Source organism: Centruroides sculpturatus, unplaced genomic scaffold, assembly GCF_000671375.1.
Source record: "Centruroides sculpturatus isolate CEXI.00-Female unplaced genomic scaffold, Cexi_2.0 scaffold838, whole genome shotgun sequence".
In the NCBI taxonomy this organism is placed as follows: Eukaryota; Metazoa; Arthropoda; class Arachnida; order Scorpiones; family Buthidae; genus Centruroides; species Centruroides sculpturatus.
The window spans coordinates 153120-180802 of NW_019385059.1; the positions used below are offsets into that span (position 1 = coordinate 153120).

Here is a 27683-nt window from a genome sequence, read left to right on the forward strand (position 1 = left end):
TTTATCTGTACAATAATTAAAACATATAAAAACTGCACCTATATTAGTGTGGATATCTTTTGTGCTAATCCATATTTTAATTGATGAGGTTACAATTGTAAGAATAAATCAAGTCAATGCACAATTTAAAATTAAAGTAGTAGTAGTCTTTGTAAATAGAAAAATCCAGAAATTATTTTTGTTGAAGTTTCTTCATAAACAGTAAAATCAATAAAACCAATAAGTTACCTCCCTTTTCCTCCATATCACTCATCACTAATATGATTCACACAAATTTGGTAAATAAATTATGACAATCAGTATTTTACATATATAAATTATAGCTTACATTTATTCCAATCTTTCACATCAGAGGAATTTTGGCAATGCTTTCATGATCAAAAATATGCTGTAAGAACTTAACTCCTGTTTATGTAATTTAGTTTGTGGTTCAGTTTCATTATACAACACAGTTTCCAAGATCCTATTGACACTTATTTAAGTCCTAATTGAACCTAAGTCCTTTTTTTTCTTAAATACTTCTTAAAAGCTTAAAACATAGAATGTCCTTTATCAGGAACATGAAGGTACAATTATAATCCAGTTTAAAGTGCTTTTTAGTAAATAAAAGGAGGATATTTTGGAAGCAAGATTTAAGATTGTTTTCCTATTTTTATCCAGTAATGATAACTATTATATATAATTTTGCAAAAATAAAATTTTGTAATTCATATCATATATGCTTATTATAAAATATTACCTATCTCATAATAATTCTATTTAATACACATAATCATTATTTACTTTGAATATTATCTATAAATATGTTCATTTTCAGAAAGCAGTGCTGCTGAAGATTCTGTAGTGCATTATCGGCGTATTTCAAGACGTTATGCTACATCCTTACCAATTAATGTTCCTTCCTGGGCTGCAGTTAATCATTCCAGTGGATCTGACGAAGAAGAAGAGGTTACTGTTTACTTTTTATACTTCAAGTAAATTTACATAGTTAAAATTAAAAACTGTTAGTGATTGATGCAACCTATCATTCTGAATGATCTAGATTTAATTTTCTGTACATGATCTGATCCAAATTACATATCTGTATATTTAGTCAGTCAAGTTACAGCCCAATATTGAATTCAGCTTTATTGTTAAATATTAAAGGATGATTAAATTTTCTAGGCACCACCTCTTGATGATCCTGAACAAGTCGCCGCCAGTATCAAAGCACTCTCTCTCAGCGTAAAAGATGACGGTACTAAAATGTTTGGAGATCTTCCTCCGTCACAGTTGACTACTGCTGATTTATTAAATTCTCATCCATTGCTAACTGGACAAGAATAGCAAGTAACTTTATATATTTATAAAATGCAAATAAAATTAGCAATTACATTTTGCATCAATTAGATTTATATGCAGTATTATTATTTCCTTAAGATCTGTGAAATAACTATTCAATATTAATTATCATCATAAAGGTTCCTTTTATAATAAATGTTGGTGATCTTGAAGCTGTGATATGTGCATTGCATTGCATTAGCCTACTTTTATAATATTTAACATAAATTATTCAACTAATCATTGTTAACTGTATTGTCCTATGTTATGTAAAATTATTTATGAATTTAAATACAAACATTCATTATTATTACGTTACATTAAAAAACCAAATGAAAGTATTGTAAAATTCAGGGCTCCACATATTCAGGACTTACCAATTGCCAAATAATTGCTGTTTGTCAGTTGGTGAGCACAAATGTACACCCACAGTTATTTGTTGAGCATCAGTTCATTATAGGAATTACAAATGTTTGTTCAAGATTCATCCCCTCTGATTTGGCACAGTATATCAATAAGAAGTGGGAAATGGTGAAAAATGAATATTTGTCAAGCTAAATCACAAGTAAATCATCCATACTACTAAGAATTGGTCAAATATTTGCTCATTCGGCAAATACCAAATGTGTGGAGCCGTCTTTAGATATAGCTATTTACAATCCATAGCAGTTATTAACAGAAAAATTTGGAGTTAGATAGTAATAAGTTTAGTAAAACAATACAGTGATACCTTGTACTATGAATGCAAAATTTGCTTCAGAGTTTAAACTGTGCATGCAGTGAAAAAATGTGCTCAAAGCATAAACACAGTCTGTTGTGTATCCAACTCATCTATCGCACTCGCATTATACAGGGGTTGGACAAAAATATGGCAATACCAAAAAGAAACCTATTACTAAGCCTAATACAGTGTAGGAAAACAGTTTGCAGTCTTCTCAGAATGGATAAATACAGGTCCTGTATGGTTTTCAAGGAAATCTTATACCATTCCTCCTGCAAAATAGTGGCAAGTTCAGGTAATGATGATGGAGGTGGATAGCGATCATGCACCTGTCTCTCCAAAGTAGACCACAAAGGCTCAATAATATTGATATCTGGTGACTGTGGTGGCCAGAGGAGATGCAACAAATCACCCTCGTGCCCACAAAAGCAGTCTTGGACAATGTGAGCTGTGTGAACAATGTTTTTCCTCAATGGTGATGCTGTTCACCATTGAGGAAAAACATTGTACCATGGGATGGACACAATAGCCCAAAATGGTTACATAATCTTTGGCAGTAATGTGACCTTGCAGAGTAATCATGGGGCCCATGGAATACCACAATACGGCTTCCCAAATCATCACCATGTTTCACTCTTGGCAGCAAGCAGTCTGCATCATAGGCTTGGGACGGCATTCGCCAGACGTAATCTCGGCCACAGGTTGGAAACAGTGTAAAACAAGACTCATCCAACCAAATAACTCTTTTCCATTGCTCCGTAGTCCAGGTTTTATGACTTCAGCACCATATTTTCCTCTTATGGGCATTTGCACCACTGATTAATGGTTTTGGAATTGCATCTCCTCCTGAAATTCCCTGCTTATGGAGCTCCCTTCAAAACTTTTTTTTTGCAGACAGGGTTTGTGAGATCCATATTCACTTTGGCAGTGACTTTTGCAGCTGTAGCCTTTTTATTTTTTTTCACAATCCTCTTCAATGACCATCTGTCATGATCACTCAACACACACTTTCGTCCACATTGTGAGTTAGCAGATAAAATGTTTTTCTGCTTGTTCTGTATGCAGTATAAATATTCAATACGGTGCCTCTTGACACACCAAACACTTTGGCCACCTTGGTTATGGAAGCACCCACCATATGAGCATCAACAATTTGCCCACATTCGAATTCACTTAGCTCTGACATTGTGCACTCCCACCTACACAGAACACAGTTCTAACAATGACTGACACATGCAACATATTGAGGAGATTGCACAGTAAATATTAAATAAATAGTAAAACAATGGATCGGTTATTCTAAATATTAAAATAATAAATTCTAAAAAATTTTTCTTTAAAAAATCTTTTAAGAAATAACAAGTGACATTCACTTTTTAAAAACCGATTTCGATAGAATTAAAAACAGAGATGGACTAGAAGTCTATTTAGTATTTCTCACTTTATTTTATCCATATATATTTTGCTTATCAGCCTCATCAGTGGACTTTACAATCTTACATTGCCAATACTTTTGTACTCTATTAAGCTATCCCAGCATGCATCAACACATGCGCCGGTATTTAAATTAATACAATTTACAAGTCCTTTGATACAATAATGTTCGATAACAAGTTTTTTTATTTTGTACAATATTTTAACATTATTTTGGTCAATAATACAGTTTGTTATACTGCGGTGTTGTTGCCATGGGGATTCGGTTCTTTTTAGTCGGATTGCCGCCTCATGCTCTTTCAGTCTCACTTCAAGTTTTCTTCCAGTTTCTCCAATATAATATTTCTGTTCTGTACATGTACACATCAGCCTATATATAATTCCTGCTACTTCTAAAGGATTCTTTGATTGTTTCTCATTTACTTTATTAATTAAACAGATACTCTTGTTTAACCTATTTCTTTGTTCACCTACTAAGTTGACAAAAAATAATTCTTTAATATAATTTTTATATTTTTCATAAAATTTTGAAATATACGGAATTTTAATATATAAATTTTCTATTTTTTTATTTTTGACATTATATCTATTATTAATATAAGTATTATACCATTTTTGTATAAGCTGCTGTGGGTAATCATTTAATAAATATTTTTTAAAAAGATTCTTAGTCTCTATTTCAATATATTTTTTTAATGTTGTTCTATTAAATATTTTCCTTAATTCCATCAAAAATACATTTTGTTTTATTCCCATAGGACAATATGATTTATGATTAATCACCTTACTATTATTACATATTTTCTCATACTTATGAAACAGCAATGTTTCATTTTGTCTTGTAATTGTGACATCTAAATAATTAATTTCATAATTTCTTTCTTCTTCATAGGTAAATTTAATGTTATTATTTAAACTATTTGCATAAATCTTGATATTTTCGGCTGTGGTGTCGTTTGAGTCGTACAAAATTAATATGTCATCCACATATCTAGTATAAAAAACAATACCTTGAAACTGGAAGATTCTTCCATCTAATGATGCCATACAAATGTCTGCAAGTTTTAGGCCAACCACTATATTATAGTGCACTATTATATATATTAGGGCACTATAATATAGTCCCCTATATACAGACGATACCAACTCAATTTAGCCGCTCCGTAGCGTGGCGCAGGGTCGGAGGAAAGTAGTTCGGCTGCTCATCCACTATTGGTCTAGACTCTATCAATCTTGTTGCGAAAGGAGTTGGCGAAGACGTTTTAGGAGATGCTTTATACGAATGTTGCTACAATTTTTTCGCTACATTATAGGAATTGTCATTATAGGAACGCACGTTATAGGGGGGTTGACTGTACTGCAAATAATTTTTTAAATAATGTTCTAAATTATATAGTACTGAGTATTTAAAATCCACTAATGGCCTAAAAATTTGTCCCACCTTGTGGGTTTTAAGTCTAATATTAAGTTGTGGGATACATACATTATTAAAATTTACTATCTTCTTAAAATCTTGACTTGTAAACTCTTTTCCATACGTTTTCATTAATTTAATTAATTTCTTTTTAATATCTTCCGTTGGATCATGGGGTAAAACAGCGTTTCTCAAAGTGGGTGATAACGCCCCCTTGTGGGCGCTGGAGGCTTTCAGGGGGGCAGTAGAAGGCTCAAAGAGAATTGGGGGGCGTTAAGAAAATATAGAGGGGCGACGGCAGACAAATTCTATATATAAAAATTCGATGGAATATATATAAAATGTTGACATTTTATATATTTTTTATTTTTTATTGAAGGTCACAACTTGAATATTTCTAACACATTGACTTTTATTTTAGCTCAGCGTTTCTCAAAGTAAGCAATAACGCCCCTTTCTGGCGCGATGAATAGATCTATGATAGAGGCAGGGTATTGAACGGTGACCAAAGGCAAAATTGGGGCTGATAAGAGGAAACATTGCGTTTAATGGTTTCCAGATGATGAGAACAATGTACAGTAAGGGCACAAAGTGTGAGATTCATAGAAAAGTTTTCCTAAGAATATTTCCAATCCTTTTTTCACACAAGAGAAAATGGGTTAGGGGGCGTTGGGTATAACTTTATGGAACAAAGGGGGCAGTGGATCGAAAAAGTTTGAGAATCACTGGGGTAAAACTTCATATTCATCTGAAGTTTCTGTTTGTTTTTTTTTTTTGTTGTAAGTCTGAATTTTTAATAATTATAAGTGCGTGAGATTTATCTGCTTTTATAATAGAAATTTGTTTATTTTTAAAAAACTTTAATTAATCTATTTGTTTTTTTATTTATTTTAATTGCTTTTTTATCTAATACTAGCAGACCCCGCCACGTGTTGTTGTGGCTCAAAATGTATCTATTATAAATGTGGGGGATACATTTCGGGGAGAATTTTTCGAAAAATTCCTTAGTGTACATTTTCTTGACATACCCTATTAAAACGTAGTCAAAAATGCAAAAAACTGCATCTGAAATAGTATAATAGAAGCCAAGTTCTTCATGGTAAGCCTTAATCCTGTTCCTCTCCCCGCGGGGGGAATATAAAAAAATCTCTTCTTAGTGTATATTCTGTTCACATACCCTATTAAAACGCAAAAGACTGCATCTAAAATAGTATAAATAGAAGCAGAATTCTTTACGGTAAGCCTTAATCCTGTCCATCTCCCGGAGGGATTTCGACGTGTATATTATATAAAAACACATGCGTATTCAAATGCAACGTTGTGTCAAAAATTCAAAGGAATCGGTAGGAACAAACAAACATTACATTTTTATCTATATAGATAGATAGAAGATGATCCGCTTTAGTTCATTTTCACAGAAAAGCATAATGCCTCACAGAAAAGCAAACTTAGGGCATCATACTCGTAGCGCCATCTGTTGGACAAAAAAAGCCTTAACCATAGATGATATCATTTAATTTATATGAATGTTTAACGGAATAATATACAGCCTATGTCCACCCCGAGGTTCAATTCTAAATATTGGTGAAATAATTTTTGAAATCGGATGAGTAGTTTCGGAGATTACCTGCTGCAAACAAACTTACAAACATTACCTCTTTATAATATTAGTATAGATATAATTTTTGTATGCACCTTTTCCTTTATATTTTTAAAGATCTCTACTTAAATTTTTCTTTAACTGATTTTTATCTTCTTGTTTTCCTGGGATTCGTTGGATAATACTTTCTATTTTGGCCACAACTTCAATTGTTTTTGTAAATATAGGTAAATTCATATTACTTCCATATGATAATAAACGTAGCTAATCTTCTGGTACTTCAATGTCTGTTAAATTTATAATTCATTTTTTTAACCATTCTTCTTTCTCTGTAGTTAAAGGGTAATCAAATTTTTTATTTAATTTGATATTCTTTTTAACATTATACTGATCATTTCTGTTAATATTTTTTGTGCCAATATCATTATTTCCAATATTATTATTTCTCCTTTTTAATTTAAATTTTTTAGACAATAAAAATATTTGTTACAGTTTACTTTTAAAAATAATTATTTTAAAATCTCTACAGAACATTATCGTCAAAGAGACGGAATAGCAATGGGATCAGTGGTTGGCCCAAAACTTGCAGACATTTGTATGGCATCATTAGATGGAAGAATCTTCCAGTTTCAAGGTATTGTTTTTTATACTAGATATGTGGATGACATATTAATTTTGTACGACTCAAACGACACCACAGCCGAAAATATCAAGATTTGTGCAAATAGTTTAAATAATAACATTAAATTTACCTATGAAGAAGAAAGAAATTATGAAATTAATTATTTAGATGTCACAATTACAAGACAAAATGAAACATTGCTGTTTCATAAGTATGAGAAAATATGTAATAATAGTAAGGTGATTAATCATAAATCATATTGTCCTATGGGAATAAAACAAAATGTATTTTTGATGGAATTAAGGAAAATATTTAATAGAACAACATTAAAAAAATATATTGAAATAGAGACTAAGAATCTTTTTAAAAAATATTTATTAAATGATTACCCACAGCAGCTTATACAAAAATGGTATAATACTTATATTAATAATAGATATAATGTCAAAAATAAAAAAATAGAAAATTTATATATTAAAATTCCGTATATTTCAAAATTTTATGAAAAATATAAAAATTATATTAAAGAATTATTTTTTGTCAACTTAGTAGGTGAACAAAGAAATAGGTTAAACAAGAGTATCTGTTTAATTAATAAAGTAAATGAGAAACAATCAAAGAATCCTTTAGAAGTAGCAGGAATTATATATAGGCTGATGTGTACATGTACAGAACAGAAATATTATATTGGAGAAACTGGAAGAAAACTTGAAGTGAGACTGAAAGAGCATGAGGCGGCAATCCGACTAAAAAGAACCGAATCCCCATGGCAACAACACCGCAGTATAACAAACTGTATTATTGACCAAAATAATGTTAAAATATTGTACAAAATAAAAAAACTTGTTATCGAACATTATTGTATCAAAGGACATGTAAATTGTATTAATTTAAATACCGGCGCATGTGTTGATGCATGCTGGGATAGCTTAATAGAGTACAAAAGTATTGGCAATGTAAGATTGTAAAGTCCACTGATGAGGCTGATAAGCAAAATATATATGGATAAAATAAAGTGAGAAATACTAAATAGACTTCTAGTCCATCTCTGTTTTTAATTCTATCGAAATCGGTTTTTAAAAAGTGAATGTCACTTGTTATTTCTTAAAAGATTTTTTAAAGAAAAATTTTTATAATTTACTGTATTATTTTAATGCACAGGTGTCGTTAGTAATCAAATACAACAGTGCAACCTAGAGGCTTGGCTAGAATCAACATTTACATTCAACTATGCATTTCGCGAGGGGTTTTCATATTTTTGTCCAACCCCTGTACTTGTATGTTTTACATTCTTTTTTTGCTTTACTTTTGGTGTGTTTGGTTATATATTTACTGTAATGTGTGTTATTTGTCAATTTTTAACAATTTCTTCCTGCAATTTTTCTTCATTTATATGTTTTGTATCCGTTAGTTGAAAATTTCTCAAATATAACTTTTTAAATCATGTTTGAAGTTTAGGTGACCTTCTCCATACACATTACAATTATTTTTTATCATTTGTATGGTATTATGGTTTATTAGTTTCAAAAAGGATATAATATGGTATGCCTGATATGCTTTTTATTCAAACAATGTGAAGTACAGTACATAGTTTAAAGTAAGCTTCTAAATAAAGAATAAATTCTCACACTAAGTATAATATGCTAAACTTCACAACTGTTATAATTAAATCACATCTATGTTAAGATGCAGAAGTCCACAGCATGGGACCAATAAATGCAGTTTTCATTTTATTATACACTATTTATGTATTTTATTTACAATTTTCATGTTTTTTTTATTAGGGAATTTACATTTGTTATTTTATCTGGCAATGGATTAATTCACTTTCCATTACTTCTAATTGAACTCCAAATCAATTTTTCCTAACAACCTTTTGGAATGAATTAAATTCAAAGTACAAGACACCACTGTATCTTTTTTCAATATTATCAGTTTAAAGTTCTTGCTGATATCATCATTGTAATTCAAGACACAGATAGGTGCAATTAATACTTAATAAGTTACTGATTTGTAAAAATGATTTACAGAATATTTAAAGAAACAAAGTACACAAACAAATGCAATTTTTTAACAACAAATTTTGAAATGAAGTAAATTGTAGAATTCCTATTACTATAAATTTAAGTGCATAAAGATGCTATATGTGAATCACATCTGATTATATATATATAATCTTGATAACTGAAGATTTTCTTATTTGATACATAAAATTATTATATTGTTCAGCTTATAGGCATCAAAACTAAGGGTAAGGGGAGGCTTATGTCCTCCCCGAAAATGCCTTTGTTTCAATTTCCCAGAAAACTCAAAAATTTGTAATATGATCACTTTTGAATTTGACACCTTTCATTTTGTATGAAGATAAATATTAAATGCAATTATTGGAGCAGCTGCTATTATATTGAAAGTATATATGAAATGTTATCTTAGGATTAATAATGTGTATGATTGTGTAATATTTAATTTGAATATTTATTGTATTGTATATGTGCATGTTAGGATTGAAGGCTATGTACAATAGATAAAACATTTTAGAGGAAATGGCTAAGGTGTAGCCCTTAGATATGTATGCGCCTATATAATTAGGAAAATTTAGATACAAATTGTTTTTATTTACAGTCTTGACAGTATTGTCTTATAACCTTTAAAGTCAAAGATGAATTTCAGATATGCCATTCTCCTAATATTTGGTATATAGCATACTTCCTCCAAATATTAAAAAAATATGACATATTTGAAGCTGTAAAATAGAATTCCAATTTTAGAATATTATGAAAGTGAAATGAGAATCACAATTCTTAACCAGTTAAATTCTATAATAGAATGAAATGTTATATTATGAATGTCTTGACAGAATACTTGTTTCCAGAATTTATCATGGAAACAGTTGAGAATATTATATTAATATGTGAAGTTATATGCCAAAATAAACACTTGTGATAAATGTACAAAACAATAATTTTATTCCACTAGAAAAATTATTTTAAAAACATTCTCAAACATTGTTTTATTTATTTTTCTTTTAGTTTTTTAGTAGATTTTGTATTATTTTTTCTATTTTACTGAAAATGTAAAAGAAATTGATGTTCTTTAACACATTCCTAGTATTGAAAATAAAAATGTAAATAATTATATGATCTTTGTAATGATTCAATTTCTCTAAATCAGATTTTATACTCTTTAGAAAAAATTTCAATTTTTTTTTTGTCACACGAAAACATAATATTTTAAAAAGAGCATTTCATTTCAGGTGTTTTAAACACCAACAATCTAATCTTCAGAGCAAATCTCAGATACTGAAAATAAAAATAAAAATTAGAATTAAAACCTTGAGATAAGAGCAGAATTACCAATATGTTTATTCAAGATGTCAAAAAATGCCAAAAATTTCAATAATTAGAAACTTATTTTGCTGTGGATTCAGTAAGAAAAGTAATTTTTGGTGTTTATTTAACTTCATCAAACATATTTGTTGTTCTAACTGCTTTTAAATATTTGAACGCCTCAAAATAGTTTTTTCCACTGAAATCCATAATAAGTATGATATTAAGTGTTACTGGATTTTATACAAACTGTTTATAACAGTTGAATATTTACTCTTACCACTGAAATATTTTATCAATCAACAAAGGATACTATTACATCAGATTTTAATATGTTTAGGCCATTAGTCCAAATATTGTGTTTGGCTAATTAATTATAAAGATAAACAAATGAGATCAAAAAATTAAGCATTATTACTATATGTTGGTCTTGGCTTATATGTAAGTATATTTGAGGATGATGATAATGTACAAAATGGCTGACATATTTCATATTCATAAAATCAATGTTTTAATTTGATTTTATCCTTCTGAAAAGTTTTAAAACAGGTCAAAAGCTTACTTCTGGAAGGCTAATATAAACAATTTCAACTTACTGGTCAAAGATCAAATAAAAACATTAAATATCAGCAAAAATATATTTCATTATCTGTAATAAATGAGCAATGATAATACAGTAAAATATCTGGTATTCTTATTAAATGCAATTTTAAACAAACACAAAACTGAAAATAATATATTTATTATTAGTGTTTTTTATTTTGTTACTTGTGATTAATAAATTTATACAATATTACATTATAACAAATATACAAGGACAAAACAAAAGTCTCTCTTCAACTTATAGCAATATTAATAATAATAATAATATAAAATGGATAGAACAATTATTTAGTTGAAACATGAACACAGTACTTGCTATATAAAATGTCTAGTGTTTTATTTTTAGAAACTTAAGAAATGTAGAAGAGGATAAATGTGTAATGTAATCATAAAAAATTTTTTAACTGTTGCAAAATATTTTTCTGTACTTTTGATAATTTCATATCTGCTAATTGAATGGCAGCCTGCTTCCTTCCAAGTTGCTTAGTAATTATTTAACCTTAAAGCCCGATAGAGAATCCAGCTATTCATTTGTTAAATTGTAGATTTGCAATTTAAATACTATTTGGGCATAAATATTTTAAATATTTATGCCCAAATAGTTTTTAATTTTTATTTTTATTTGCAATTTGTTATTTTTATTTGATTTTTTATTTGCAATTTGTTCTTTCAAAAAGATTAATGATAGATGATACAATTTACATTTATTTTGGCAATAAATTTTAACATTTGTGGCACACTCATGAAGTCCAGACTTTTCATAGTATTTAACAAAGATAAGAATTAGTTGTAAAAAACTGAAATAAAACTTAATTACTGAAAATATTTATAAGTAATGATGAAGTAGGCTTTTGTCTTGTCTTGTAAGCTTAATTTTATATATATACAAAAATATACATAACTTCACACAGGTATTAAGTTTTTTGTAGAGGGATGAATGATGATACAAGCGTTGTTTTCAATCTTCAGTTGTGTTAGCTGGGTGTGAACTTTTGTAATAGTTCTCCATAAAATCTTGCACATAATGAGATTAGAGACCACCATATATGATGCATGTAATGTGACCGAGTCATTACTATTCTGAGTAATGATATTGCTATACTCAACCTGAGAACTTTTCCCAAATAGTATAATCTATAAAAGTTTCAAGAAAGTAATTTATGTATGTTGTAAATAATGATTTTTATCATCATCATACTTTATAATCATTTAATTTAATTACATTTAAGATTCAGAAAATTACTAATATCTCAAGTTTAGAAGAATTTTGAATTAAAGTTAATCACTTATTAAGCCATCCATTAAACAACAGCTTAAGATTGATAGTACAATACAGAAATTGTTTGAAATAATAAATTAATAATGAAGATAAATTTAAAGTATTGTATTTAAGTGTGTGATAATATCTATAGAAAAACTTATATTTATCTAAATATTTTTATTTTATAGAAGGGATAAATTAGAGTAGGTTACTAAGTCTTCTCTATTAAGAAAATAAAACAGATTGACAGAACATATTGCTTATTATCATAGTGCAACTTATTATATTAGCCTAATTCTTATACTTTTGTTAATCTAGTTTTTAGATTATTTGTAGTTTAAATACTTCATATGACATTGCATGTAAATATATTTTTTAACTACTATGAATAGTCAAATTTAATTCTATTACTACAAGCATATTGTTTTAAATTGACTGAAAATTACTTCATAATTTAATAATAATATCATTAAACTCTATTGCTAGATAACTGAAATTTAATTTAGTTGATAAAATGGGTATTTTTTCATTTATTTAATATTGATCTTTATACACTTTGAATCGTAAAAATTAATTTCCATTTATGACATTCGGTTATTAAGAATATGTATTAATGAATTTCATGTTACCTTGTAAGTTTTCTTCTGGCAGCAGGTAATGTTGCATCATCCTCATGTAAAATAAATCTTCTAAGTCCTCTGACGTAATTTTCTAAATAGACTGACATGTTAATGTGGCGTAAATCAAAATTGAATGTCTGTAGGAAAATAAATAGAGTTCATTAAAATTCAAAATAAAATTACAGTTAATTCAAACATTGATATTAATTAAGCAATTAAGATAAGAGTAATACATAGGATATGCAACATTGTGAATTCTCTTACGACAAATTGTCATATGTCACTTTCACTCTTATTAAAATTTATCAGATACAGAAATCAATCAGTCAGCAATCAAATTGGGTCATTGCTGTAGAGAATTTTTCATTCATTCATTCTTTGAAGACAAGCAAATGAATTAGCAGATTAAAGAAGGATAAATTATCTCAACTTTATTATTATTATACAGTCACAAAAGCAAGGAGTGTAAAGTGAGCATCTACTTTGTGTAATTATTAGTTACAATTCTCATCATAATTCTCCAGATTTTAGTCAAATGACTTTTATTTTATGCAAAATCCTCAAACATCACAACATATATACTGCTGGCCAAATAAAATGCAACACCATGTAGGACTCTAGATATTACAGGTATATTTTACTTGCAGGCATTTTACTTGGCCAGCAGTGTATATTATAAATGCATATTTCTATAGGGTTGGCAACTAAGTGATTGTGGATTTTAAATAAGAAGTAAAATTCAAAATTTTTGCTTAAAAATATAACTTTATTCAATTAGGTATTGTCCATTTTTGTCAATGACCTCTTGCCATCTTTCAGGCAGTGTCATAATTCCATGTTCATAAAACTTCTGATTTTTGCCAGCAAAAAACTGAATTAATTAATTAAATGTGTTTTTACATCATCAGCGTCATTAAAAATTTTACCATTTAAGGAGTTCTGCATGGAACAAAATAAATGGTAATCTGAAGCGCAAGGTCAGGGCTATATAGTGGATGTGACAACACATCCCAACCTAGCTCCAATAATTTTTGGCGAGTGACCAAAGATGTGTGTGGCTTTGCATTATCATGCTGGAAAACAACACCCTTACGATTTGCCAATTCTGGCCGCTTTTCTTGAACTGCATCGCTTAGTTTGGCGAGTTGTTGAACGTACACATTTGAATTAATCGTTTGGTTTCTTGGTAAAAGTTCAAAGTACAGAATTTCTTTATAATCCCACCAAACTGACAGCATAATCTTTTTTTTTTGGTGAATCTCAGCTTTTGGTATCATCTGGGCTGGTTCATCTCGCATCACCCATGATCTTTTCTGATTAACGTTGTTATAAACTATCCACTTTTCATCGCCAGTAATCAGTCGTTTCAGAAATGGATCAATCTCATTGCGTTTCAGAAGTGAATCGCAGATGCTAATGCGTTGCATCAAATGAATTTCTTTAAGCTGATGAGGGTCCCATAAATCCAGTTTCTTGACATAGCCAAGCTGTTTTAATTTTTTTTTTTTTTGAATGCATGTATGTGATACATTGAGCTTCTGTGCAATCTCATGCGTTGTGCTATGACGATCTGAATTGATAATGGCCTTGATATGGGTCTCATCAACTTCAACTGGACGGCCAGATCGTTGAGCATTTTTCAGTGAAAAATCGCCAGAACGAAATTTGGCAAACCAATTTTGACACTACCTTTCTTTCAAGGCTTCATTCCCTTATACGGCACATAACTTCTTATGTGCTTGTGATGCGTTCTTGCCTTTTCGGAAATAATACAATAAAATATGCCTGAAATGCACGTCTTGTTCTTCCATTTTTAAATTGGGATAAAAACGAAACTAAATAACTAATCGATACAAATTTTTACTAAAAGGTGGAAATCCAAACAACAAGAAAACAATATAGGTTAAATGCTTTGAACACGATGACAAAGCAAAAAAATGTGCTATGGCCACCTATTGACAAAATCTGCAATCACTTAGTTGCCAACCCTATATTTAGCATTTCTTAAATTTAATTTTAATGTAAAATTTCTATGTTAATTTTAAAATCCATATTGTGATGTTTTGCTAAACAATGTGTTCATTTAAATAAATGCAGGAAAACCTACAGGTGTTCCAATTAAGATTATCAAATGGTAAATCCAAGTTTGTCTTTTAATCAAGTGACAAAGCTGACGAAAGAAATTTTTATTCATTTTGCATTTCAGGTTTACCATTTGATAGTCTTAATTGGAGCACATGTATGTTTTTCTGTATTTATATGATAAAAACTAAATCACTATATAAATGTGTTCATTGTTTACATAAAGGATTACAACGTATCAGCTTATGCGACTAATCATTTAGCCATAAACGGATATATTGCTATCTACTTTGTGTGCAAGAGATTTTTTGACATGCACAACAAAATCAGTAATTATAAAAAATTGAATACAGTAAATTGCTCTATATTAATGGTGCTTGGAATGTGGGTTGCATCTGCTAAAAATTGCATAAGAAAATGGCACACGTACAGTTATTTCATCAGAGGTCATTTTGAGCGTATATTGTGATGTATTATTTTCAGATTTCTCACCCTTTTTTTTCTGTAAGCGCATTCTATTATTTGTGGATCATCCTGTAGTTGCAACAATTTACCACATTGTATGAAAAGATGACACTATATTTACATTTTATATTCACTTTTGTGTGCTTAGAGAAGAAATTAGATTCAAATTTAATTTATTACAATATAATATAGAGTTAAATTATAAGAAAGCATATAATTTAGTTAAATATACAGGGTGTTTATAATTAAAGTTCCACTTTGAAATGGCCATAAAATGAAAACTTCGTGTCTTATTTCATTTAACAATATTGCAGACAGCGCCATTTTCCATTGGTGGTGAGTTTTTGAACTTTTTTTTCATGGGAAATAAAATTCCGTGACGTCCTGTACACTATTACCAAGTTTGATAACATTCTGTCCAGTAGTTTTCATTTTATGGCCATTTCAAAGAGGAACTTTAATTATAAACACCCTGTACTATTAAAAGTTGATTTTGTATGATATATGGTCTGTAGCAGATTCATAAAAACCAAAAAGGGGGATCTAACTCAAAATTTGAAAATATTTGGTTAATTAATAAGAACTTTTTATTGTATTGGGGATAGTCCAATAAACCATATTTGCCACCATAGATATTTTTAAAACAATGTTTTGAAGTTCAAACAAGTACATTTTAATTTTTGGGGGATTAATGGGGAGAGCATAAGCCCTTGTAGTTCTTCCTTGGATCCAACTTCTGAATATGATTAATGAAAAAATGTAAAATTTAAAAAAATTAAGATCATAAAATACTAAATGGAATGTGTCTTAATGTATATTAAGACACATTCAGTATCAATACAAATATACAGGGTAGGGCATAATGGAGTCCCATGTTTACAAGGTGAATTTAAAAAAAAAAAAACAGTTCAAGCATATGGAAAAAACTTTTTATTTATTCAAAGTTCATGTAATAAGGTGTTTTTGGTTAGGTTTTAAAAATGACTGTCATCCAAATGTTGGCATTCACAGGTGAAGTACATTTGGAGCCGTTCATTGAAGTTTTCTTCAACTCTCACCAGCATATCTGGAGGAATTTTGGCGATTTTCTCATGAATGGCCTCCTTGAATTCTTGTAGGGTTTGAGGGCAATGTTTAAAAAACCTCTGCTTTGAGATACCCCCATAAGAAAAAGTCACGGGGCTTAAATCAGGAGCGGGGCATTCAATGGCTTCTGTAATGAGATTAGTCAACCAGGAAACATCTCTGTCAAAATGACATGAGAACAATGGGTCATATGGGCTGTGACTCCATCCTGTTGAAACCAAAAGCCACTTGTAGTGTATTCTTCCATTTTGGGACGCAAAAAATTCTCCAGAATTTCGCAGCATCAGTTGGAAGTCGCAGTATCAGTAACACCATCCTTTTCAAAAAAAGAAAAGGCTCCACAATACCTACAGAAGGCAAAGCACACTAAACAGTGACTTTTTGGCTGTGAAGAAGTCATTGGTGGTGTTCTCAGGAGTTTCCAGCAGTCCAATAATGAAAATTCTGCTTGTTCACTGTGCCAAAAAGATGAAAATGTGCCTTGTTGCTACTCCACACAATACTGCTGTAAGGATCACATTACAACAATCTCTATATCTTCCACAATCTACTAGACTCAATTCTTGAGCAATCATAATCTTGTAAGGGTCATAGTGCAAAATTCACCTTACTGTTTTAGCTGATATCTGGAGTGTAGAGGCATGTTTCTGAGCAGAACACATTGGAGACCATTCTATTGACACTCTGAGTGCAGCAATGTTTTCAGGTGTCCTCAAGGATTTGGGATGCCCAACTGGCTTTTTAGGATTTGTAGATCCTGTTGCCCTTAAATTTTGGACCCATTTCAAAATCGTTTTCTGATGCAATTAGGTTTAAATCCAAACAAAAGTGTTCCTACTTTTGTTTGGATTTAAACCTAATTGCATACGAAATGCCCTCTGCATCAGTCACAGACTCAGTGTTTTTGAAATTAGCCTCCACGGCAAACCCTGTTGTTTGCCCGACTACGGCATGTTGACTACTGAAAACCTTATTGTTCATGCCACCTAGTGGAACCAACCACCACCTATTGGATGACGTCATTTTTAAAACCTAATAAAAAAAAAAAAAACTTATTACATGTACTTTGAATAAATAAAAAAGTTTTCCATATTCTTTTATTTTTTTTTTAAATTCACCACATAAATGTGGGACTCCATTATGTCCTACCCTGTATTTAAAAGGAACATAAAATTCCTTCTACAAAGTCAGTAGAATTATAGTGAATTTTCTTACTTTCTTATCATTTCCCTGAAGTTCATCCCTAAGTTCTGACAGATTATCGTTATAAAATGTCCATTCATTTGTTGTAAAATACTGAAGAATGCTCATAGCTCTTAGCATTCTTTTGTATAACTCGACAAACCTAAAATAAAATCAATAATTTATAAAAAATTTGCAAAATATATTTTAAGTTTTAATATACTACTAATATGTCATTATAGAGTTACACAATGTCTTAGTTTTAATGATTACATAATTATTAATCATCCTAGAATGGTAAATAGTATATTTAACAGTACTGCATTGATATAGTTCTTTTTATTTAAATCAAGATTTAATATTAAGTTCCATTTGTCTAATTCAGTGTTTCCTCAACCCATATTCCATGGAACACAGGTGTTCAAACTTGCTCCTAGTGTTACACATACACAAAATTAAGTTTTCATTGCAAATATATTCCAATGTACTCCAACATATTACTTTATTCATAGACAATTCTATGTTTACTGTTCTATTTGAAACAATAAAGTTTATTTGCTTCATTGTTTTGCAAGAACAATAAACATGGAACTATTTATGGATCTTTAACTATATTGAGGCTAATGCTCTATGTAATGAAAGTATATGGATGGTGTTCCACAACCTCAAAAGGATCAGAACCACTGGTCTAATTAAATGAAAGAATATTCAAAAAATATGTTTTTATTCTGAATAACTTCTATACTATTTCTATTTTTAATACCTTGGCTTGTTACCAGTAAGTTTTGCTACTAAATCCAATATAACTGCGGGTAGGCCATGTTCGACTTTCAGGCATATCTGATTTACGAAACGATTTGACTTGAAGCTTCCTCCTGGATAACGATAGACTTCCATGCTTGGATACTTCAAAACTAATGGATAAATATGCCGCTCCAACATTCCCCAAGTGAATTTTATGTGATTGTCGGAAGTACAGTTGTACACCATTGTACTTCTTGACCTAAAAGAATTTGATTTTTATAAGCATTAAATATTTATAAATCATTTGCCTAAAGTAAATTCTTTTGAAATATTACATTAAATATTGATAATAAAATTACATATAATTAATTATGGATTATTTACACATTAATTTGAGTTAGAATAATGATAAATATTCAGTTTAATCTATACCAATAATTAAAACTATAAAATAATTATAAATATTTTCAGTTTTTTCCATGCAATTATAAAGTTATAGTGAAATTTTCTGTTTATAACAAAATAAATATAAAGTTAGATAAAAACAATATGCTATCTATCTATCTATCTATCTATCCAGTGGCATCCTCTCTACAGAGGGTTGCATTTGATGAACTATTCCTCTCCATGTTTCTCTATTCCAGGCTTCTCTTAAATCCTTTCCAGTCCAGTCTTTGATGTTATCTCTCCAAGTCTTTCGAGGTCTTCCTCTAGGTCTTGTCCCCTCCACCAGTCCCTCAATCACCGTCTTTAGTAGTTGTCCTCCTTATCCTCTAGCCAAATGTCCAGCATATCGTACCTTTCTTTGTTGGATATCTATAAGCAACCTTCTCCTCAAGCCCAGCCTGTCCAAAACTTCCTCATTTGTTATTTTCTCCGTCCAACTTATTCTTTGCATCTTTCTCAAGCACCACATTTCAAATGAGTTAATTCTTTCCATCATTTCATGCGTAAGAGTCCATGCCTCACATCCGTATGTTAGTACACTCCAGATCATTGTCCTTAGGATTTTTATTTTCAGTTTTATGTTAAGGCCTCTGTTTGTTAATATATGATAGATCTGATAAAAGGCAGCTTTTGCTTTATTAATTCTGCTTTTAATTTCCATTTTACATCTATTATCACTTGTTATCCAGCTTCCCAGGTATTCAAACTTTTTAACCCTTTCAAGTTCCTTATTTCCCAGAATGATCTGGAATTCCTCCATATCTTCCTTCTTTGAAACCTTCATTACTTTTGTCTTCTTTTCATTTATTTTCATATGGAATTTCTCCAATCCAGTTTTGAACAGTTGATTCAGAATTTTCTGTAATCCCTCTTTACTTTCACTCAGCAGGACTATGTCGTCAGCGTATCTTATGTTGTTTATTAAGCATCCATTGATTTTCACTCCTTCGTTAAAATCCTCAAGTGCTTCTCGCATCATCCACTCACTGTAAATATTAAACAACAGTGGCGAAAGTCCGCATCCCTGTCTCACTCCTTTTTCCACCCTTATCCAGTTGGATTCTTCCTCATCAATTTTTATTATTGCTTTCTGATTTTTGTATAAAAAGAGAATAATTTTAATTATCGCTTTATCTATTCCAATTTTTTGAAGTATTTCAAATAAAATTGTGTGATTAACATTGTCAAACGCCTTTTCATAGTCCACAAAGCACAGATAAAGATCTCTGTTTTTTCAATCATTTTTTCTCCAATAAGTCTAATTAATGTAATGGCCTCTCTAGTTCCTTTCTTCTTTCTAAAACCAAATTGTGTATCATTTAGTTCTGCTTCAATTTTCGGTTCTATTCTTCTATAGATAGTATTAGTTAAAACTTTTGAGATATGGCTTATTAAACTTATTATTCTATGTTTGTCGCATTCCAGTGTTCCTGCTATTTTGGGTATAGGTATAAATATTAAATTAGTAAAGTCTGTGAGTAGTTGTTGTTCTGCAAGAATTTTATTGAGAACATGACTTATAATCCTTCTTCCCTCAAAACCCATTGACTTAAGCAATTCCCCATGCAAGCCATCAATTCCAGGTGCTTTCCTATTCTTCAATTTTTTCAAGGCTGCCTCAACTTCATCCTCCAGAAATTTAGGGGTTTGATCATCGTCATATTCCTCTTCCAGTTTACATTCCATGTTATCCTCTGTTTTATAAAGTTTTGTCAAATATTCATTCCATCTTACTAATTGCCTTTCCTTCTGCATTAAAATTTCTCCATTCTCATCCTTTATTGCCCCAATTTTCACTCTTCTTTTCTTTCCTGAGATTAAATTAATGTTTTGATAGACCTTTCTCAGATCTTGAGACAATTCATGTTCTTCTAATTCATGACAGATTCTGTCTAGCCAATCTTCCTTAGCTTTTCTTGCCATACTTTTCACTTGTTTATCGATTGTTCTATATTTTTCTTTAGCATCTAATGTATTTGCGCTTTTCCATCTTCTCCTTTCATCCATTTTCTCCAACACTTCTTTCGTAATCCAAGGTCTTCTTGCTTTTCTTCTCTCCTCTCCCAAAACCTGGTAAGCACTTTCTTTAATTTCCCCTTTCATATTCTCCCAAAGTTCTTCCACATTTCCTTCCAAATTTAAATTTTGAAGTCTATAATTAGTCATACTCTCATATTTTTCCCTAATGTTGTTAATCTTCAAATCATCAATTCTCAGTCTTTTATCATTTCTATTTCTTTTTATGTGCTTCAATTTAACTCGGATCACGGAGAGCAAGAGGTTGTGGTCGCTGCCACAATCCGCCCCTGGATATGTTTTTATATTTGTAATTGTGTTCCTGTATCTATGATTAATCAAAATAAAATCTATTTGATTTCTAACTTCGATTCCCCTTGATCCTGGGGCTTTCCACGTATAAAGTCTTCTTTCGTGATGTTTGAACCATGTGTTCATCACAGTCAAGTCCTTTTCCCTACAGAAATCAATCAATCTTTCACCTCTATCATTACGTTCTCCAAGTCCCCAGGGGCCAATAACAATTCCTTCTCTTCCTCTTCCAACTTTTGCATTCATATCCCCCATTATTAGGAGAATATCTCTATTATCTTTTCCTTGAAGACATTGGTTTATTTGCTGATATACTTCCTCTACTTCTTCGTCTGTGTGATCTGTAGTAGGTAGGTATGTTTGGATAATCAACATATCTCTTGGTTTCATCTTGATCCTCAAGGCAATGACTCTATCCGATATTTGCCAATATCCGTCGATTTTAAATAATGCTAAAATCTCTTAAATATTTGCTGACCTACATTAACAAGTTATTTTTTTTATATTATCAAATAATGGCTTAATATGAATGAAAATCCTTAATTTTATATTCTTAAGTGAAGTAGAAATGGTATTGATGAAGGTATTCACATTATTATAGTAAAACCTTGTTTAGGGGATAAAAATAGTCCTGGCTTCAAGTCAGAGTTTAAAGTTATAAAGTTTAATGCCCAATCTTCTCAAAATTTTCTGTGGCTGTAAATTTCCTGTTATCAAGCCATTTCTCAGGAATCTGTTCACAGCACGATTACAAAATTTTAAGGTAGGAGAGCCCATTAAGCTGTCAATTAGACTAGGTGATAGCTTATCATTTCATGGAAAATAACTTGGAATTGGTTAAAGTAATAGTTCAAACTTGGTGTGACATAATAGGCTTCCCTACTTTATAAAATTAACAGTACTTTTGAGCATGGGCGTAGCCAGAGTTTTGTTATGGGGGGCCTAATAGAGGCCAACCTGACACAAAATTGAATTATTTCATTATTATTATTATATATATATATATATTTCATTGTTATTATTATTATATATTTATTATTATTTTTAGCGTTAAATTTTTCTTTTTTTTTGCAAATCGGCTCAACACTTTTTCGGCTGTGATTTTTCTGGGGGGGCACCAGGTTCACTGGAGGGGGCCGTGCCCACCCAGGCTCCCCCCTCGCTACGCCCATGCTTTTGAGGGCATTCTTAAGGTACCCACTTCTGTCCCAATCAGAATGCCAGTAACTTACTGTAGGCATAGTGTGTTCAACATACTGTGTTTATGTTAATCATCTGTACTCATACAGAATATGAGAGAAAACAAAGATCACAAATCAAAATGCAGAGGATACATGGGGAAATAGATCCAAGTTAAAAGTACGAATACTTTTGACTTAACAAGACTATATTGTATGAAAAACTCTTATGTTCTCTGCACAGGACTTGTAGACAGCTTCAAGTTAACACAGCTTGACATCTGTCTTATTTACATAATTTAATTTTTTTAAGAAGAAAAATTATAAGGCCTGAATTTTGTAAAGTTTGACAAAGGCCTGAATTCTAGGCCCTAAGTTGTGATCTCATAGGTGTCTCAGCAAGATGATTTATTCAAATATAATTAGAGTTATATTTATTAATTATATTAGTTGATAATATAATTATATAATATAATAATATATTATATTAGTTGATAATAGAATCTGCCTAATAAAGTCCACACACTGTTTCTAATATGCATTATAATAATAAAAAATATGACAGAACTGAAGTAATGGAGTCTTTTAAAGTGGGATTTTTAAAGCTTTTTGAAACCAAACTGCCTACATGCCAGATTAATCATTTGAATATCAGTAGTTCTCAAAAAAGTATTTATCATTTAGCAGGGTTATTCACAAGTAAAACTACAATCAAAGTAACATGGTAAAAATGTTTAATTTGTGTACAGTTTCTCAAACTATTGTGACAACATGCTTACCTAATTCAGATTAGATAGAAGAGCTAATGAAAAGTGTGTTGTTCTTAAACAGTAAAATTGCTTGCTTAAGATGTAGAATATAACTAAGTAACAGTCTATTATGTACTACAGTACTTCCTGCTATATTTCCAAGTACTACCATAGGTTTGTGTATTGCATTGAAAACCAGGAAGCTTTATGACCACAAGTTGTAAAATGATGTGACTGTAAAACATAGATGTGCTTTAAAGAATGTTATAAAGGTTGTGTCAGGAAAAGGTGTATGACATTCCCTATTTTTTGGTATGAGCAGAGAAGCAGATGAGATCATCATTTCTGGGCCAATTCCAACTGTACTTCAGTTAATCATTGTAAAGCTAGCTGGATAAACATCAGACCTGGCTGGATCTTGACAGGCAGAAACAAGCTGCCACAGAGATTAAATCCTGGTTTATTTGCTCAGTAGTCCAGTGCCATACCACTAGAGCATTGTAAACCCTGAAAGATTTCTGACCTACTGTGTTCTGAGCACTCCTGTCATTTACAGATACATTATTGGTAGCTGTAGTAGCAGTATTTTTACTGTTTGTAACAGTTTACATCTATAAACATTAATTTAAAATTAGATATTAATTTCAGTACCAATAAGCTGTAAACAAAGAATTGTCAAGAATACTTAATGCCAATAACTAACAATATATGATCTACAATCATTTTGTTCCCTGTTTCTCACAACAGAACCAAGAAAATAATCAAATGGTATGAATTAAAAATATACAGAAAAATTAATTAACTTAACTTAACAAAATTAGAATACTGAAAGAAGCTTTAAAAAAATATGGTGATTTTGCAAACTACTGTGTAGTCTAATTTGAAATCGCATAACCATAACATCAACAACTCACTTCTTTGTTCCCGTCCGCCAGGACACCGTGATCATTGCATTAGACACTATGTCAACTGGCACGATATCCACCGTGGTATCACGATAAACCAGCATCGTCCTTAAAAATCCTTTTCCTGTCTAAAGCATACAAATATTAAATGTATATGCAACAGTTGTTAAATAATTATCTATAATGAATAATTTTTAAATTATATATTCAATACTTACAGCAACAATAAAAGCAGAAGGTCCATTAAGATTGTCTATCCAACCCTAGTAAATAATCATTTATTTACTTATTTTTATAATAACGTATTTGTATTATAAAAATTAAAATGTTGATAATGCAATAAAGTATTGTTTAATATAATATTTAATTTTTATAACAGTTTACAGGACTTATTTAGCCAAATAACTTTCAAATAATAAAGGTTTTATTTATATTACAATATACTTTACATCAATTTGATTTTAATTTAATTTAAGAGAAGATTTATGCCATTCTGTAATAGGTACAATAAGAAGCAATGCATTTCTCAAAATAAATATACAACTAATGTCCCAGCAGAGATGGAAGAGTACAAATTGAAACATTAAATTATTTGGCTTTAACAGTAGATTATCACTAAGATGTAAGTAGAATACAAGCAACATAAATGAAAAACAAAACTAGAAGAGGATACAGAATAAAGTACAATTTAAGAGTTACCAGTTTAATGTGTACAACTTTGGAATGATTTGGAAAGAATAATAAAAAGATGATTTGGAAAAAAAAACAGAGGACAGTAGAACAAGGGTAGTAGGCAGAAAGAGATGAAGAGGTCAAATTGGAAAAAAGGCTGGAAAGGGTGGAAGGCTTTGAATAAGTAAACTCAGCAAAGTGTTGGAGGAAGAAGATAGCAACAATGATTACTTTGAATAGAGTTTCATATTTCTGACAATAGGATTGTAATTTGCTAGATAGAAAACTGAAGTGTATATAATGTGCGCTTCAATTTCCTGTCTAACAAATTGATCATATCCATGTTGTTATGAAATTTTATTCAAAGATGCATTATTTTTATCACAACAAGAAGTTGCATAATTAAAAAATGAACAATGAAAAATTTGTAGTGAGAAACAATTTAGATTAGAACCATCAGATAGCCCGATTTTCTTGAAAGGGTCAAAAACAGGGACACACCTTGTTTCTAAATTTTTTTTATTTTGAATGATCCAAATATAAAAAGTTTACATAACAATTTCATTTGCAACAGAGAAAAATCTCATCATAAATCTTCCTTAAGGAAGAAGTTTTTCAATCTGTAAAGTGAAGAAATTAAAATCTCTGTATTATAACTGCAGGTAGTTACACACTGTACATACATCTACCTATGTTTAACACATGTTTACATTACTTTTTATGCTATTTTCATTTCTTGTTTTAGACAAATCTCCCTCTCTATACATTGATTGGAGTCATACTACATTAACAAGGAAAGACACTGTTTTTAATTTATTAAAAACAGTGTCTTTATTAATGTAATCATAATTATAATTACACATTTTAATTACCAGTATTTATATTCATCCACTTATCAGTTAGTAATATTTAATGATCTGCAATCATGGATTTTATAACATTTTGTATTTTGAATTTAAATTAATAATATACACTACTATACTTAACAAATTCTTTTTCAAAGGTATTTTTATTGATAAAATATATTAATATACATTTACAAAAAATCTATACATAAAGGAAATTTGGGTTTTAATTACAAACATTAACACAAATATCTTATGGTAAAGCCCTGCCAATTTTAGTTGTCTACATTCTAATAACAACAATACTTACAGGAATTGGCTCTTGCCACGTTGCTGAAACGATAGAAGGTCGAACAATTGCTATGGGTAGATTTTCTCCTTGTTCTAGTAAAAGGTTTTCTGCCAGAGCTTTAGTGTAATGATATGTTGTTGGTCTACCATTCAGTAATTTCGGCACTATACAATCTAATAAATCTTCATCCATCCATCTGAATAAATGTAAAATACATTAAACATAATTGCATTCAAATAGAACTGTTCAGAAACAAAGTCAAATTAGTCCATCTCGTGATTCACATAAACCCATTCAAATTGCTCATGTTTTTTGAATTTATGGATCGATTCATACATCTCCCTACAAGGTTTCATTAGCCAATAATAGGCACAATAAATGTCTTTTTAAAGCAAAGCACTCCCAACAATCCATTAGAAAGCTGGAGTCGACCATCTTCGAGAGTCATGGCTTTCAATAGATTTAATGTAAAGGATAACCTTGCCAAAGTGATGGGGCCATGCAACATTTGAGACTAGTGTAACAGTCCAGGCACCAAGTAAGGTTATCGTCACAAAGGGCATGCAGATTGGCGTAGTTAATGTGACACACCTATACCAAAATTATGATTCTGATGACTCAGAACTACAAAGAGTTTTGGATATATTTGAAGTATTTAATACTGGCTGTTACAAAGCAGGAAAGGCTAAGATATGCATGTTACAGCTGATTGTACACTGGTCGATTGTAACAGTTCACTGCATCCTATTTTAACAAAAATTCCGTAAATAAAAAATTAGTTTCACGTGGAAATTTTGAAATGCAGGAAACTGGAAAGTTAAATGTGTGTCTCGTTTTATTTCGTGTGTTGGTGCTTACAAAAATCATTTACAATTGCTCTCAGTCTCTCCTACTATACACGAGAATTGCCAAATTCAATATAAGCGAATTTATCCGTTATGTTTTGTTCTGCATCTCTAAATTGCTTTCAATTTAGATCTCAGATTGAATACAGTACACAAAATCGATAAGCATATACACTATTCTTTATAAGAAACTAGAAACACACAATGCAACACAAATTGAAACACGATTACAATAGCAAGACTTGGAAATAGAGAGAGAATAGAGAACTGGCCTGTATTAAAAATTCAATTGACGTTTTAAAGGATACTTACTGAGAAGCTTCGATGACTTGTTGAGCAGTTAATTGCTCTGAGTAAACAATTTCGTCGATTTCTTTGCGATTACAAAAGCTATAGGCCGTCGAAACGTGTATTAATGCCTGATAATGTAAATATATACTATTAATGTAATTGTTTCAACACTCATTTATTATGTATCCAGTTTGTGAGCTCTAGGCATATGTTAATGAGACTGATGGGATAAGGCAAAGGAGGAGGATTTTCGGTGGAAAACTGGTTCCTATTTAGGTGTTACACACTAAGAAAACACAGAGCCAGTACATTTATCAAGTATAACAACAGTTAATTTAGATTTCCATTAATTAGTTCCTATTATAAGGTGTGAAATATTGATTTTACAAAATACATCAGTTCATACACATTTGCCTATGTCTCTTGTATGATAATATTACATTATATAATGGTTTAATTTATGTAATTATTTAAATAAGTTTTAAATATTTTCAGAGTTACTTTCTATCCATAAAGTATATTTTTATGGCAACTACATACCTTCAACTCCTTCATGTTTTTACAAATTTCCATTACTTTTTTCGTTCCTATTATATTAATATTAACAGCTCGTCTGAAAAAAAATAATATTTATATAATAAAATATATTTT

The 27683-nt window shown here is 30.3% G+C and overlaps 2 protein-coding genes across 4 annotated transcripts in view; one reads left to right on the forward strand and one right to left on the reverse strand.

The window, feature by feature from the left end:
- Window positions 1-7186, forward strand: part of LOC111634091 — a 70943-nt gene extending 63757 nt beyond the window's left edge. Inside the window, exons 11-13 of one of the 2 annotated variants that reach the window (XM_023378769.1) lie at window positions 818-948; window positions 1165-1329; window positions 7019-7186. In XM_023378769.1, the coding sequence (XP_023234537.1) occupies window positions 818-948; window positions 1165-1326 (293 nt within the window). In that variant the 3' untranslated portion in view covers window positions 1327-1329; window positions 7019-7186. The remainder of the gene's footprint in view (window positions 1-817; window positions 949-1164; window positions 1330-7018) is intronic. The other variant, XM_023378768.1, reaches the window with a different exon arrangement.
- A 4004-nt stretch (window positions 7187-11190) lies between these two features.
- The window catches only part of LOC111634089 (fatty acyl-CoA reductase 1-like), a 62292-nt gene continuing 45799 nt past the window's right edge, over window positions 11191-27683 (reverse strand). The window contains exons 5-13 of one of the 2 annotated variants that reach the window (XM_023378766.1): window positions 27573-27645; window positions 27054-27160; window positions 25915-26092; window positions 24306-24350; window positions 24097-24215; window positions 18500-18739; window positions 17770-17899; window positions 12931-13058; window positions 11191-12174 (exon numbers count right to left, since the gene is read on the reverse strand). In XM_023378766.1, coding sequence (XP_023234534.1) covers window positions 12015-12174; window positions 12931-13058; window positions 17770-17899; window positions 18500-18739; window positions 24097-24215; window positions 24306-24350; window positions 25915-26092; window positions 27054-27160; window positions 27573-27645 — 1180 coding nt within the window. In that variant the 3' untranslated portion in view covers window positions 11191-12014. Of the gene's footprint in view, window positions 12175-12930; window positions 13059-17448; window positions 17587-17703; window positions 17900-18499; window positions 18740-24096; window positions 24216-24305; window positions 24351-25914; window positions 26093-27053; window positions 27161-27572; window positions 27646-27683 lie in introns of those variants that run through there. The other variant, XM_023378767.1, reaches the window with a different exon arrangement.